The 16,533-nt window shown below is 46.2% G+C and overlaps 1 protein-coding gene across 1 annotated transcript in view; it reads left to right on the forward strand.

Moving 5' to 3' along the window:
• TMEM132E (transmembrane protein 132E) overlaps positions 1-16,533 on the forward strand; it is an 881,764-nt gene that overhangs the window by 780,712 nt on the left and 84,519 nt on the right. The window contains exon 6 of the mRNA XM_069226765.1: positions 3,556-3,761. Coding sequence (XP_069082866.1) covers positions 3,556-3,761 — 206 coding nt within the window. The remainder of the gene's footprint in view (positions 1-3,555; positions 3,762-16,533) is intronic.

Consider the following 16,533-nt stretch of genomic DNA (forward strand, 5'->3'; position numbering starts at 1 on the left):
TCTGGGCTTTTGGTGCCTGAGTTCAGTAGGTAATCTCCTTTGGCTGTGCTTTTATCCTGTGTGCATTTCCACATGTTGCTCTGGTTTGTAATTTCTCCATTAGGACCCTCTATCACTGCTTAGAGGCTCATTATAGACAACACACCTTTCAGAAACCCCTGGCTCCATATCGGATGTGCAATTAAGCTCTTGTTTCTGGGTGTAATGGATATCGGGTTTGCAGAATTATCTTGCTAAAATATCAAGTATCTCAACATTGTGAAGGTACATTTGTAAACAGGTGGGTATAGAATTAGGAGCAAATGTACTTTTCTTATCTACAGGTCTACATATTTTGGCGATAAAAATCATCAAGGTCCTTAGGTGTGGAAGTAAGAACAGTAAATGTAAAGTTCACTATAAATATGTAACTTAGGCCAGTTGTTCCCAACCTTTTGACATCTGTGGACCCCCACTTTATCACTACTTGGTCACGGGGACCCCCACTGACTCTTTATTGGAATCCGGGGACACCCCTTACTGTCATTACTGAAAGCTGGGGACCTAATCTGTTAATATTATTTAATTTTCCAAGCAGTCACGGACCCCCTGAGGAGGCTCTGTGGATTCCCAGGGGGCCCTGTACCACAGGTTGGGAACCACTGACTTAGGCTATGAGTTTTTGATGGGACAATATTTTTCTCCTCCATATTGTAACATACATCTATCTCGGGTGGCTCTTAGCACATTCACAGTCACAACACCATCAAACTGAAGACTGAGAAATGTACCAGAGGAAAGAGCAAGACATCAGGCCTTTTTCCTCCATGCACCCAGGCTCTGGAACAACATCCCCATACACATCAAGCACCCCAGTGCTGTTCTACTTAAGTGTTGAAGATGCACTTCTTCAATATCAGTACATCGCAGTGCAGTCACAGCCAACTTCTGCTCCCAGAAACCAGCTACCTCTCATCATTAATAAAGTGTTTTGCTGCCTTTTGGCTAGTGTTAGAAATGTGTTTTTTGGTTGGCAGTCAAGTTACCCCCTGTCCAAGCAAAAGCCCTCACTCTAGTCAGGGTAAGTCACACACAATCCAAGATTATCCTGTGCCCACCCTCTGGTAGCTTGGCAAGAGCAGTCAGGCTTAACTTAGAAGGCAATGTGTAAAGTATTTGTGCAATAAATCATACAATACCACCATATAGCCCCACAAAAATACACCACACAGTGTTTAGAAAAATATATAATATTTATCAGGATAATTGTAGGTCAAAACGAATGAAGTTGCAATGTGAATTTGTAGAGATATCACTGAAAGGTGATATAAAGTGTCTTAAGTCTTTAAAAAGCAAACAAAATCTCTTTCAAGCACAAAGTACCTGGTTTGGAGTGGAAAATCTCCTCAGAGGGCCACAGAAGAAGAGATACGTGGAAAAATGGGGTGTGCGTCGATTTCTCCCCAGCACACACAGACTTGCGTCGTTATTTTTCACGCTGGGAAGTCGTGCGTCGTTTTCTGGCGCGCGGTCAGTCTCTTTCTGTGTATCGCGGGGATTACCAGATTTCCCGGGTCTGTGCGTGGATTCTCCTGCTTGTTTTCCGGCTGCGCGTCGTACTGCGGGGCTGTTCGTCGAAGTTTCGCTCTCACGGCAGGCGTCGCGCCGATTTCTCCTCTGGAAGTCGGGCGGCGTTGTCCTTGCGAGGCCGTGCATCAAAGTTCTGGTCGTCCCGAAGGCGTCGCGTCGATCAGCTTCGGTGTGCGGCGTTTTTCTCGCCGTGGAACAAGCTGTGCATCAAAAATTTCGGCGCACGAAGCGTCCAAGTGAAAAAGAGAAGTCTTTTTGGTCCTGAGACTTCAGGGAACAGGAGGCAAGCTCTATCCAAGCCCTTGGAGAGCACTTTCACAGCCAGACAAGAGTTCAGCAAGGCAGCAGGGCAACAGCAAGTCAGCAGTCCTTTGTAGAAAGCAGTCAGGTGAGTCCTTTAGGCAGCCAGGCAGTTCTTCTTGGCAGGATGCAGGTTCTGGTTCAGGTTTCTCCTCCAGCAAGTGTCTGATGAGGTAGGGCAGAGGCCCTGTTTTATACCCAAATGTGCCTTTGAAGTGGGGGAGACTTCAAAGAGTGGCTAAGAAGTGCACCAGGTCCCCTTTCAGTTCAATCCTGTCTGCCAGGGTCCCAGTAGGTGGCAGTCCTTTGTGTGAGAGCAGGCCCTCCACCCTCCCAGCCCAGGAAGACCCATTCAAAATGCAGATGTATGCAAGTGAGGCTGAGTACCCTGTGTTTGGGGTCTGTCTGAGTGAATGCACAAGGAGCTGTCCACTAAGCCCAGCCAGACGTGGATTGTAAGGCACAGAAAGATTTAAGTGCAAAGAAATGCTCACTTTCTAAAAGTGGCATTTCTAGAATAGTAATATTAAATCCAACTTCACCAGTCAACAGGATTTTATATTACCATTCTGGCCATACTAAATATGACCTTCCTACTCCTTTCAGATCAGCAGCTACCACTTCAATACTGTATGAGGGCAGCCCCAATGTTAGCCTATGAAGGGAGCAGGCCTCACAGTAGTGCAAAAACGAATTTAGGAGTTTTACACTACCAGGACATGTAAACTACACAGGTACATGTCCTGCCTTTCACCCACACAGCACCCTGCTCTAGGGGTTACCTAGGGCACACATTAGAGGTGACGTATATGTGGAGAAAGGGGAGGTTTGGGCTTGGCAAGTACTTTTAAATGCCAAGTCGAGGTGACAGTGAAACTGCACACACAGGCCTTGCAGTGGCAGGCCTGAGACAAGGAAAAGGGGCTACTTAAGTGGTTGGCACAACCAGTGCTGCAGGCCCACTAGTAGCATTTAATCTACAGGCCCTAGGCACATAGAGTGCACATTGCTAGGGACTTATAAGTAAATTAAATAGTCCAATCAGGTATGATTCAAGGTTACCATGTTTTAAGGGAGAGAGCACATGCACTTTAGCACTTTAGCACTGGTTAGCAGTGGTAAAGTGCTCAGAGTCTAAAAGCCAGCAAAAACAGTGTCCAAAAAGTGGAGGGAGGCAGGCAAAAAGTTAGGAGTGACCACCCTAAGGCTGTCAGGTCTAATAGCTAGGTTTGCACAACACACCTCAATACCTCATATATAGATACATATTCTGGGGCACCACCACCAGAGCATTACAGCATAACGCATTAGGGTGTCCACCTGTTATTGGGGCCACACCTCAATTTCCCTTGTGAGATTCTGTGGCCTACTTTGCCAAACACTCTTCTTCATATATTACTCCTGTTTAACCTATTTTTTTTTTACTGAAGGGCGAAGGGCTTTATTCAGTATTATAAAAAGACAGGAAGTGGGCCACTGACTGCCCCCATTGCTTTCATATTCAACTTGCCCATGCCCCTTCCTTCCTCAGTTCTTACGGGTCTTTTGATTGGATTGTCTACTTTGTTCTTTCTCTCCTCTGATGACACCTTATAGGCTGAGCTGTGTGACGTCCTCCTTCAATGTTGTCGTGAGTGTTTCGATACTTCCCAGGTGCTGACTCTGCTTTCCTCTGTTCCTCCCCAGGTGTCCAGCAGCTGTGACTACATATTTGTGAGTGGGAAGGAGTCCCGGGGCTCTATGAATGCCAGGGTGACCTTCAGCTTTGAGCACCTCCGTGCACCGCTAGAAATGACTGTCTGGGTCCCCAAGTTACCCTTGTACATCGAGCTCTCCGATGCCAAGCTGAGCCAGGTCAAAGGATGGCGCGTCCCAATCCTGCCGGACAGACGGTACGTTCCTTCTCTATCTCTACACTGTGTGGATGGGCTGCTGTGCACACTAGATTGGGTTTTGGGGTGGGTGAGTGGGTGTGTGTGTGTGTGTGTGTGTGTGTGTGCATGCGCATACAGTGGAGCAGCATGTAGTTTACAGATACTTACTAGAGATGCTAGAAATCCTCCCTCAACCGTCACCTAGGGTATCGACCATAGTTCAGTCACAGAGGTGCAAAACTGTACTGAGGTAGGTGCTTGGTTGCTTTACTGTGATGATGTCCTATAGATGGCACCCGCCAATGATGCACTCATCCCCTCATGGAATAATCCACTCTTAATTAGCTACTTTTGTAGAAACTGGCACGTAGTGGTCGAACACTGATTGATGTGGCAGAGGCTGCACCTCTGAGGGTATGAGAATTGAAGTGGCAGAAACTGCACCATAAAAGGCATGAGCATGTACGTTGTAGAGACTACACCACACAGTTGACGAGTATTCAGGTGGCTCAGATTGTACCGCAGTGGGGGCAAGCATTGGCATTGTATAGGATGCATCACACAGTGTATGAGCATTGAAGTGGTGCAGGCTGTACCAGGCGGTGAAGAGCATTGACATTGTAGAGTCTGCACCATACAGGGGGTGATTATTGAAGTGCGAGTCTGCACCACACAGCGGGCAAGCACTGGCGTCGTATAGGCTGCACCACACATGGGGTGAGTATTGAAGTGTCCGGGTCTGCATCATATAGGGCATGAGTATCAAGCGGTTGAGGCTGCTAGGGAGAGGAGATGAACACTGATATGGTCGAATCTGTATCAGAAAGGGCGGGAACCTTCTAGTTGCAGAGTGTACACCTCCTGTGCGATAAGCAGTGACGAAGTAGTGAGTGCATTGTGAAGGATGTGAGCACTGTAGTGGCAGAGGCCAAGCCACAGATGACGAGCATTGAGGTGAAATGGCAGAGACTGCACCCCAGTCAGGATGAGTATTGGAGTAACAGTGGCTGCATATTAGAGGGGGTGAGCATTATAGTGCAAAAGCTGCACCATACAGGGGATGAGCATTGATGTGCCTAAGGCTGCAAGATAGAGGGGATGTGTAAACCAATGTCAGTGGCTGCACCACAGAAGGGATGAGCGTTGAAGTGGGAGAGGCTGCACCACAGAAGGGATGAGCACTGAAGTGGCTGCACCACAGAAGGGATGAACATTGAAGTGGGAGAGACTGCACCACAGAAGGGATGAACATCGAAGTGGGAGAGACTGCACCACAGAAGGGATGAGCATTGAAGTTGTGGAGGCTGCACCACAGAAGGGATGAGCATTGAAATTGTGGAGGAGGCTGCACCACAGAAGGGATGAGCATTGAAGTGGGAGAGACTGCACCACAGAAGGGATGAGCATTGAAGTTGTGGAGGCTGCACCACAGAAGGGATGAGCATTGAAATTGTGGAGGAGGCTGCACCACAGAAGGGATGAGCATTGAAATTGTGGAGGCTGCACCACAGAAGGGATGAACATTGAAAATGTGGAGGCTGTGCCACAGAAGAGATGAGCATTGAAGTGCTGGAGGCTGTGACGCAGAAGAGATGAGCATTGAAATTGTGGAGGCTGAACCACAGAAGGGATGAGCATTGAAATTGTGGAGGAGGCTGCACCACAGAAGGGATGAGCATTGAAATTGTGGAGGCTGCACCACAGAAGGGATGAACATTGAAAATGTGGAGGCTGTGCCACAGAAGAGATGAGCATTGAAGTGCTGGAGGCTGTGACGCAGAAGAGATGAGCATTGAAATTGTGGAGGCTGAACCACAGAAGGGATGAGCATTGAAATTGTGGAGGCTGTGCGACAGAAGGTATGAGCATTGAAATTGTGGAGGCTGTGACACAGAAGGGATGAGCATTGAAGTTGTGGAGGCTGTGACACAGAAGAGATGAACATTGAAGTGGCAGTGGCTCCATCACAGAAGGGATGAGCATTGAACCCTCAGTGGGTGCACCGCAGCAGTGATGAGCATTGAAGTGGTTGAGGCTGCACATGAAAGGGGTTGTGCATTCCCAGACTCACTCTCTGCTGCGACTTGCCACAGAACAGTAGATCGCAAAGCAGTGTGCAGGTACAGCTATGGCGCTGACATCCTAGAAAGACAAGTAGACACTCTGCATCCCAGGTTAAGGATGCACTACCTGTTTTCAGCACCCTTTTCAACTTCCGTGACCATGAAGGGAAGGGGAATCTAGACACTGTCAGTGCGGGGTTCAGCTCCTGAAAGAGCGTACACATTCCAGGAGTAGCCACAAATACACATCCCCACACATAACCACTGCATCGCTGTTACATATACATGCGCACGACTCACAGAGGCATTGTTTGCACACCTCTTCCCCCTGGTTGGCCTTTCCGAGTTCTGCTGCAAAGCCCCAGGTGCATTCCCTTAACAACAAATTCCAAACACTTCAATTTTCCGCATTGTTGCATTCTGACAATATCGGCCAGAGGGGACATCAACGTCTGTAAGAGACGGAGAGACCTGGACTGGAGGGGCAGGGAGACTCGCACACCGGAAGACAGCACGTGGAGCAGATTGAGGCTCCACGTGCACAGAAGGGGGGGTGCAAGGTGTAATGGGGGGGCTACTAGGTGCATTTGAAAGAGGTTTCTTGTGCAACAGAGAGAGGTGCAATGTGTAACAGAGCATGGCGCCCTACATAATGAGGGAGGGAGCAGGCGTAGCAATGTGTGGTTTATTAAAAAGAGGACTGTATTTATAGGGTGAAGGTGTCATGGGTAGGAGGTCGCATATTTCATGGAAGCTGTTGCATGTGCATTAGATGTTGTCATTTGCAATGAAAGGAGGTTCCCTGTGCAACGCACAGTAGTATGGGTGTAACGGAGAGAACCCATGTGTATCTGAGGGGTGCAGCTTGATAAACAGTGGGAGGAGCTATGTGTAAAGACGTTACAAGAGACAGCACTTGTAAGGGAATGTGTGATGGAGGTACCGGACACCTCTCATTGAGGGATAGGTAGCAGAGATAGGACATGTGTTATGGATGGAGGTGGCATCAGTGTTTATTTTGAGCCGGTGGTTGCATGTGGGGTCCACCTCTACTCATTTTATTGGGACCGGCACTCATTTTTCTTCAAAAGACTGATGCAGAGCAACAGAGAGAAAAACACAAATGGGGAAAAGAAGGAAGAAGAGAAAGATGGAAAATAGTGACAAAGAAAGGATGCAGAGATGGAAAAGAACCTGAAAGAGTGAGATAAAGAGATGGAGAGTGCTGCAGAGTGGATCAAAGAGGCTTCTGGTGGAGTCAAGTCTAAGCAGCCTTGTTCTTTGCCAACTCCACCTTCAGTAGCGCAGGCCACAGGCTTCTGAGCAAACTTTGGGCCCTGGCACTTATTCTTTTACAAATCAAGCATTGGTTGCCATCGGTAACCATAAAGAAGTGAAGTATGGTGTTTAACATGCATTTCACACATTGAGCCTGGCTCTTGGCCTCCATGGACGGTGCAGGATTTCTGCTATGTTGGCCTGTCACTCACACACAGAGCAGCACTCCTTTCTGCGCATGTTCTGGGATCACTTTAGAGATCTGCAATGTGTTCAACAGCCGCCATGCTCGGAAAGCAATCTGCCAAACCAGTCCCCTCTGTCACACGGCGTTTGTCTTGTGCCAACTTCTTGTTAGGAGGCTGGGATGCTGCCAGGAATGGACCATGTCAGCAGGAGTGGCAGCTCAGCTTGGAAACTCCCATTGGGGTAAAAGCAGCCTGACTGGCATAGCTAGATACTTTCATCTCTGGTGGCACGAGTGGGTGGCATTCATTTCATAGAAATATGGCATGACATGAAAGCCCTTGGTGATAAATAGGATGTTAATGAACCCATGGTCTCCAAATTCTTCATTTGATTTCTCCTGATTTTCCCTTCGTTGATGTTAGTTCCTGTTCTCCTGCCTTCTTCCTGACTCCCCCTCCTGTTGAACATTAACCAGTTCGCACTGGTTTATACATTGTCTTCTCGGTTCTCAATCATAGATTTAAACCATGTGTGGGAACGTTTTCAGGACAATCAGGAGTTACACATTTTTTTGTAGGACATTCTGTAACAAATTATAACAATGGAAAACGTTTCCCACTGGTTTCCTTAAGTGTTACCTTACTGTTGAACCCAAACTGAGAACCAAGTACACCCCTTTCACACTTCCATCTCAGGGTGGCGAAGTCGAGTAGTCCAAGCGTTACCCAGTGAGGTGACGTGGGTCAGAGACAGAGCTCAATAAATTAAGAAATAACAGTTCATTGCTCAGGAAGTACTTTACTTATGAAGAAAAACTACTTTGGATGGCAAAACAGTGCAAACAGCTATACCTAGGGATTCATCACTGAGTGAGGCAACCAGTCTGTGTTTGTCTAAACTGTTCCTTTATATAAGGGTATCTTAGATTATAGTCAATTCAGCCCAGGCGTCTGCCTGCCAAGGCATATATAGACAAGCTGTTTAGAAATCAATACATGCCTCAAGTCATGCCTTCTCTTCAATGTCTCACTGTTGCATGTCCCTAAAGTTAGGTTCATGCAGATGTCAGCCATTTCTGCTGGTTGGTGTCCGGGGGACCCAGTGCTCCCATCAACTAGGGGAGAAACTGCAATGACTTTGCCCCAGTCCAACTGACTCTGCTGCTGTTTAGATGCCCGTCTACAGGAGAAGGTGGGGCTGACAATCTACATAGGTGAGTCTGCCCTCCGCTTGTGACAGTCAAGGTGAGGAGATCGCCCTTTAGTGGATGTTCCATGGGCCCAAAAACAAGCGGATCTCCCAAACAAAATGAAAAGCTCACTCCATGTTGTAACAGTGATCAAACTCGGAGGGGGGGTAACCATTGATTGTGGCTTTGATATCGATGTAGCGATTACTCTTAGTGCCAAGTCGTCTTGAGTGCTCCTTGTTCCAGTTTGTTCTTAGTAGTTCATTGGGGGACCTTGCTGGGAGCTACCCTAAATCCTCTGCAGAACAGAAAGGAAAAGAGGCCTGAGTACTTATACACCAGCACAGACTCAAGTGATCTTGCTCTGGTACACACAGTGCAAGGATGGCTACAGTACCTCTCTCCAGCTGTCTGTGGGCTTCTTGCCCCAAGTTGGTGTCAAGGAAGCTCTTCCAGTAGGTTGCAGAAATTCCGGGTTCCTAATCCCAAACCTGTTGAAGGTCTGCTGGTTGTCTGTAACACCAGCCCTGGAACACAACACAGAAGTGTTTCCCACTCTCCTCTGTGAGACCCCTGGTGCCAGTGAGTGGAAAATCATGACACTGCCAACTGGTGGCTTCTGCTCAATACTTAGATCAAGTTTGCAGACATGGTTGTATATTCCACAGATGGTGCTCTGGGGTCAGTTACAGGCTGTATGTGACATTTACATATTACTTCCTGACTAGTCAAGCCACAGTCTTTGCCTTCTAGTGTCAGCAGGAAGATGGGATGGGACCAAGAGCTGCTTATCAAGGGATCTTAAAACATAAGTCGTCAGATAAACGGAGATGCTTCCCCCATTAGCTACGTCACAGGAAGAATGGAGCAGGAAGGGGCCAATGACTGTACCTACACTTCTGATTACTTACCTGTTTCATGTTCTCCACACTCTAGAGTCTTATCCACTACAAAGAGACTCAGCAATGATTTTGAGAAGCCCTACATGAACATTGCTGTCTGGCTTGCTCTCTACACCCTTCATCTTATAGACCACACACACAGAGGAGATACACAGTGGATCCCTTGGCTGCCACAGTTAAGCCTGGGAGACAGGCTCCATACTAATTCTCCTACACATTCATAGGCTAAGCATATATGCAACATCTATTTTCCTACATGATTGGAGCGAACAACACGGCTGTAAGGGACTGACAGACACATCTAAACAGAGCAGGCCAATAAGATTCGCTATGATGAACTCAGGGCAGGGGTGCACAATCTTCCAAACATGTAGGCGTCTTTTTTCACTCTCAAACCTGAAAAGGAGATACTTACAGCATCACAAAGACATGCAGGAATATCGCAATAAGCTAAAAGGTGTGCGGACTGTAATGGTGTACACACAAAGTGTCGGCCAGAATTCAGTATCACATTTATACTCTTGCCGTATCAAGGAAACTTTATTTGGTGGCCTACTGTGGATTCTGTGACACTTTCACACAGAATCATCCCTCAAATATTAATTTTCTAAATCTGAGAGCAATGCATAGATTGCAGTGCATGGTTAGTTACTGGCCTTTCCTGAGTCATTCCCCTCCTCCTTCATCTTTACTGTTTCGTGGCTCCTTGCCGCTCTGTCCTGGTCGTTGTTCTACGTACTTTGTTCCTCTCCTTTTACCCCAGCCATCACCCTCCTATCTGTTTCTTGCCTCCACACAGTTCACCTGTTCATTACTAGGTTAATTTCCTCCATCCTCTAATTTCTCCATGTTATGGACGTGCCCACACAAACGATAAAAATATAATACACAGAAGCGACATCGCCTGTGAGTTATGTATCTTTGCTTCATCTTCTGCATTGTTAGACCTTTATATTATCAGCTTCACCTTGTCACTTGCCCTTACCGTGACACAGTTACCTTGACATTATCCTAATCTCAACAGAGATAAATGAATGAAAATTGTGGCACGAGATAGATTTATGAGGTATCAGGTATGAGGGTTAGGGGAGGTGAGCGCAGGTATGAGTGATACATACTATAATAGCTGTATGGAAAGAGCAACAATATGGGAGTCATTTGGGTTTCGATAGAGTGTAAAGGAAAAGGAGGGATTTAGTGGTAGAAATGGAGAAAGGGACACAGTAGGGTTAGGGTTGGTTAGGATGAGGGATCACGTTTAAGGTAATAACCAGAATAAGAGATGGGTTAGGGTAAGGGAGGGGCTGGGGGTGGGGGTGGTATTGCTAGGGTTAGTATGAAGTTAAGGGATAAGCTTAGGCTAATGGTTGAACAAATGTTTGGGTTAACTAAGCATTAGGGATGGGTTTTGGGTTTTAAGGTTATGGTTTAGGGAAGGAGAGCTGGACTAGGTAAATGAGACAACAAGATCATAATACCAAGGTAATGGTATTTTAGTGTATTGTATACACAGTCTTTGAAATGGCAAACAAGGCATTAGATGAGATAGTGGTTACTAAAGTGATGGCAGAAGTGACATAGATGCTCCCTGTACCCATTTGTCAGTTCTTTGTGCTACCCTTGTCTGCAGGTGAGCATCCTATTGGGTAACTGATAGAGCTGGTGCCCCCATAGGCTGGGGTGAAATAGAATGTATTCCTGACTAAGCACCAGTTGACCTGACAAGGCAGACAGGCATGAAACATTTAGACTATCAGAGAAGGGCCACCGAATGAATTATGTTCTATTGGTCCTCTTAATAATTTTTAACCTTGGCTGCCATCGCTGTAAGTAAAGCACGTGGACCAGGGATTCTTATGACAATTTTAAGCTGCACTATTTGTGGATATTCACAATCACCCACCACATCACTTTTGTACTGATTACGGCACTGGGCAGTGAAAAGATCTTCCACCAAAAGTGGCCTCCACCCTTCTTTGAGGGTAATAGTGCCTGCTAGGCTTTGCAGCACTCACCTAGTGTAGAAGCTTGACCCAATGATGAAGCATGCCACTTAAGTGGGTGAGGGGTCTTTTATCCTTAATTGAGACGCCATAGATGGACACTAAGGTGGCAGTCATTGGACATATGCTAGCCTAGTCCACCGTTTTTTAGGCATAGGCTCATTTAGGAATGTCACATGTGTTTTTGTATATATGAGCATCCTATTGTCCCATTGCCTGATAATCCTATTTGAGATAGACTTCATGTCCTGCCGTCGCTCCCCACCCAACAAGTGCCAGGCTTAGTATCCATGAATCTTTCTTCAGTGGTGCCACATCTCAGAGGTGACAGGTTTTGTATAACTATGCACATACATAAACCTTCCATTTCTTTTAGTAAAATGCGCTGTGCAAGTGGTGGCTAAATTAGGAATGCCAAACCTCTCTAACACACACAGTGCTTACATCTTTACCATTTCCTGAATCCAGTTAATTAAGTGCAAGTTTGTGCATCCCTTTGTCAACCAGCGAGCCTTCAAGTCGCAGCAGAAGGGCTTTTCTTTGCACGTGCCTAAGTTTGAGATGTACAGTCACAAACAAGAGGCTTTGCATTGCTATGCACAGCACAGGTGCTAAATGAAGGCCACTGTAGGCAGTGGACTTATGGTGTCATCACAAGGGGTCTCCAGTTTGACTAGTTTTCTACAAATGGCAACAAATGAGGCCTCCTTGCTATGAGACTGAGTGCACTCTACAAGGATATTGTTATTTCGCACGAGACTGCCTGTGCATGTCCCTAACATTTTATGCCTATGCACTTCTTGAGCCCAATATACTCTTAAAGGTGAGATGCTGCAAACCTGTGACAGCCACAAAGCTGCAGATGTGAGTGTCTGTAACACTGTGTTAGTTCTTGAGTCATCCAGCCCTAACTATTCTAAGCCTCACAGCACCAAGTCCATCACTGAACCATCTAGCCCTTGATCTATGATGTTCTCTGTTTCGCTGAGCCATCCACCGGAGACATGAATTTCTCAAGGATACACCCACTGTTTTACAGCACAAGTCCAAGGCGTGCATCATTTTGCCAATCCCAGAGGGGGTCATTCCTAATGGTGAGAGTCTTTTAGCCCCTTCTCCAGGTTCCCACAATAGTAGAGGTGAGACTGATTGTGTACGTGTGCCAACCGCTTAGCCATGCCATAGGAGAGATTACCATTTCTTTATCCCAGTGTGCTTCACTTTGCTCCTTAATGGAGGTGGAAGACTTCGTCCAGTCTGTATCCACAAACCATCACAAAGCTCCTTAGTGCCATCTGAGCTTGGCCTTAACTTCTTCTTGAAAAAGGTTGTAAAAAACCTGGAGGTCAAAATTGATCAATCTCTATCAATGAGATCCCAGGTGGATTCTATCTGAGGTACCTGCTATGCCACCATGAGGTTTCTAAGGAAGGCCTTCCCATGGCTTCCCCCTGGAAATAGAAAGTAATTTGTCCAAACTCTTATTACCAGTCACCCGGACTATGGTAAAGCAACAAATGACACCTTGCTATCTATACTCTAAGTAGTTAAGAAAACTGCTGCCCGGCTAATTTGCAACTTGCCCCATCGTATTTCCATTGGCTCCCATTTTAACGGACCTCCTCTGGCTGCATATTAAGAAACACATTTTTTTTAAACTTTAAGATGTGCTGCCTGAAACAGAAAGCCTTGCACGTCGTACTCCAATGGCTCCCATTTTAATGGGCCTCCATTAGCTGCCCATTAAGAAAGGCAAGATATGCTGTCTGACACAGAAAGCCATAACTAGGGCTCTGCCTACCTATTTACATTCCCGGTTATGTCTATATCATCCATGTCGAGTTTTGAGATGTTCCAACACCTCCTTCCTCATAATTCCTCGTATTCGTATAGCCAGATTTGGTGGTAGGTCTTTCCCTTACTCGCTGCCATTTTATTGGAATAAGCTCCCCATGCCTATTCAACAAAGTAAAGATCACACAAAATTCAAAAAGTTGCTTCAGACTTGGCTGTTTACTGCTCTCTTTTGAAGCCCTGGCAGCCTATATGCACATCTGCTGTGCCCGGCTCCGAGATACTCCTTGGGAGTGAGTTGTGCGCGATAGTGAGCATAACATAGCATACCACAGAGGTGATGGGTTCTGTATGTCTAGGCCAATCCTTGAGCCACTCTGTTTCCGACGTGTGGTTCTGCATCACTCGTGCTGCTCAGTCCTAGTACAGAGACATTCGGCATCCTGGTGCTAATCACGAGAGCCACCCAGTTAGCCTTTTGTAGGACTTTTGAAAGTACCTATTAGAGAAAGAAAAGCGTAACCATTGGATATATTTTGAGTTAAATGACACAGGATGGAATTACTGTATGCGCTTTAACATTTGGCTAATTCGTTCCCAGGAAATCAAATCAATTTAATGGCTTTTTTAAATGCCTTCTGGGTACATCAATAATTTAAATGTGGATTTTGAGAAACAAATTACACACCGAGTGTACCCTATAACTGTGCTGAAAGAACATTGGTATAGAGGAAGGCTGCAGTTCCGATTATTGCTTCATGTCATGATTATTGATATTCCAGTGGTTTGTGGAAATACAAAAAAGGATCGATGGAAGAGTGAGTGAGCTCACTCTATACACCTAGTTTAACTCAGTTTTCTTTCACCGTCTCAAGAGGGTTTTGTATGTGGGCCAGGGCTACACTACTCATGCCGCACCCGGTTCTAGACTAGCCTCGTGCAGTGGATGGATCCGCAATGTTGTCTGCTTCATCTTGTGAATATTCACCGTGCATACCCTGAATGTCCGACCTGGTTTAGTTCCTCAAGGACCAGAGTTGTAGGCGTCTGAACCATGAGGATGCAGAGATGTAATAATCCATGGTGATTCACCCGCTGGCCCACCCGGTAGCTTGTGACTTTCACTATCAAGTTGGGATAACATGTCCACATCCATGCATCCAGCCCTGGCCTCACATCACGTTTTACGTGTAGAGTGTGGCACAATGAGTATTAATTGTAGGCTGCTCCACATTTACCTTCTCGTAAAGAGCAACTTAACCTCCATCCTCTGCATTGATTGAAAACCCCCAATATTGAGGATAATGAATGAGTTAGTACTCTGCAATTTACCGGGAGTGTTCGAAGACGTCCGATTCCTCCATGAGTCAGTAAGAGGAAGCTGGGATTTTGGGGAGCAAGGGACAGTCCTCACCCAACCAACATTTGGGTTATATTAACACAGCTGTTGGATCCAGACGCTGGGCGGCGGAAGTGCTCCAAACCTGCATCGATGTCTAGTTGCGGAATTGTGTGCATCGGTTATTTGATCGGATTTGATGCTGTGGGCCGCGTAGATGTGTATGGGCTCAGCAGCTGCTTTTGAGCTGGCTCAGCATTCACTTGCATTGGTAGAGTGCTGGTTGTTACGCACGCATTTGAAGTTAGTGTTGAGGTTCGGGTCGTGATTGCGGTGTGAGAGGTGGTATGTGATGAGTTTCTGTTGCGGAATAACACAGGAGGCTCCGTTTCTGAACGAAGAAGAGCAGGGCAGGGTACAGGCCACGGTCGGTGTGTATGGGCACCGGTCTGAGTGCCTGAGTTCTGGATAAACATGGAATGCTTTTAGCCATTCGCGATGTGCATTAGCAGGACGGTGCCAGTGTGTCATGACTGCATAGCTAGACAGATCGGTATTAATAGACGTTGAAAGAACTTTGTGCCTGTTCCACTGTTTCAATAGCAATCTTGCATTGGGTGAAAAGGTGTAGAAAAAGGCAACGCTGAGTGATGAATGTCAGTAATGGAATAATATTATAGTGTTTCATATCAGAAGTGAGATATGATGGAAAAGCAGCCTAGGTTACGGTTACCATTATTTGCGTAGCAAGTACTGCTGAATTTCTGGATTGTTTTTTTTTAAAGGCTCTTTCTGAAGGTCAGGATTTTGATGGTACCACATACTTAAGTGACAGAGCGGCACCCACTGTAGCATTCTCTGTTTCAGCTATGGGTGTCGATTTCAAAATGCCTGGGTCTCGGTGCTGATGTATTGTCCATAGCAGTTTGTTTTCAGGCCAGCGAGCTGTTAGGTTACAGAGATGTACTGAGGACAAGCTTGCCTAGGAATACATTTCTCCCATTGCTCACAACTGTGTTTTGTTACTCACATTTGCTTTCTTTCTGTTCACTGCATTTATTTGTTATAGCTCGTCAGGCATGTCTTTGTTCCTCGTTTGGAGTATAACCTGTTTCCCACCTCTCTGATTGGCTACTTCTATTCTTCCACAGTTGTTCGCTTTTCGGGAACTCTTTTTTTCCTTTTCGTAAAGCATATGTTTTACAGATGTCTTCCTGGTGTGCTACTCTGCCCCCACCCCAACCATGTACTGCGCCCCCCCCCCCACACTGTGTTCCACATTTTCTCATTGTTTCCTTCTCTCCTCCACCCACCACATCCTTCCTTGTTGTCCTCTTCAGGGGTGTAGCGCTTTTGGGGGGGGGGAGGAGGGTTTGGGTTGTTACACCTCCTAATGTGTTATCTAGTAATTAGTTGGGTACAGGTGCCTTCAGTCTGGTTTGGTGCGATGTCTGCTGGATTTCACCTGCTATTTGTACTCACACACACTGACAAAAACACACACACATGCACTCTCTCTTTGGTCTCGGTTTTCATAGGTCTTAACAAATATTGCTTATTTTGCAAAATATTGTCTATTAAATACCTCTAACAATTAGCACTCCTCTCCCTTGCCTCTTAAGCCCCCCATGCCCTGCTTTTCATATATTTTATTATCATATGTCAGCATAATTGTTGGGAAATCTGAAGCTCACACCTCCCCAGTCTTCCTAAACTACACCCGTGATACTCTTGCCCATGTCCTGTTGCCCCCACCCAGCGCTTCATTGGTCCTCTCTTGCAGCTCTCCACTTGTTCCTTCTCGCCTATGCCCTTCGCCTCCATTGGGCCTCTGTATTACTTCGTCCCTCCCTTACTTCCCCATTCTTTTTCTTTTTAAGAGGTTTTGCGAAAAACAATTTAAAAATCGCTTTTGATGCTACTTTTTATTTACCAATCCATGTTGGTAAATAAAAAGAAAAATTGGCCACATCATTTTGTCGCACACACACACACACACACATGTTGAAATGCACCTACAAAATGATACAGCA

This window comes from Pleurodeles waltl, chromosome 3_2 (assembly GCF_031143425.1).
Source record: "Pleurodeles waltl isolate 20211129_DDA chromosome 3_2, aPleWal1.hap1.20221129, whole genome shotgun sequence".
Taxonomy (NCBI): Eukaryota; Metazoa; Chordata; class Amphibia; order Caudata; family Salamandridae; genus Pleurodeles; species Pleurodeles waltl.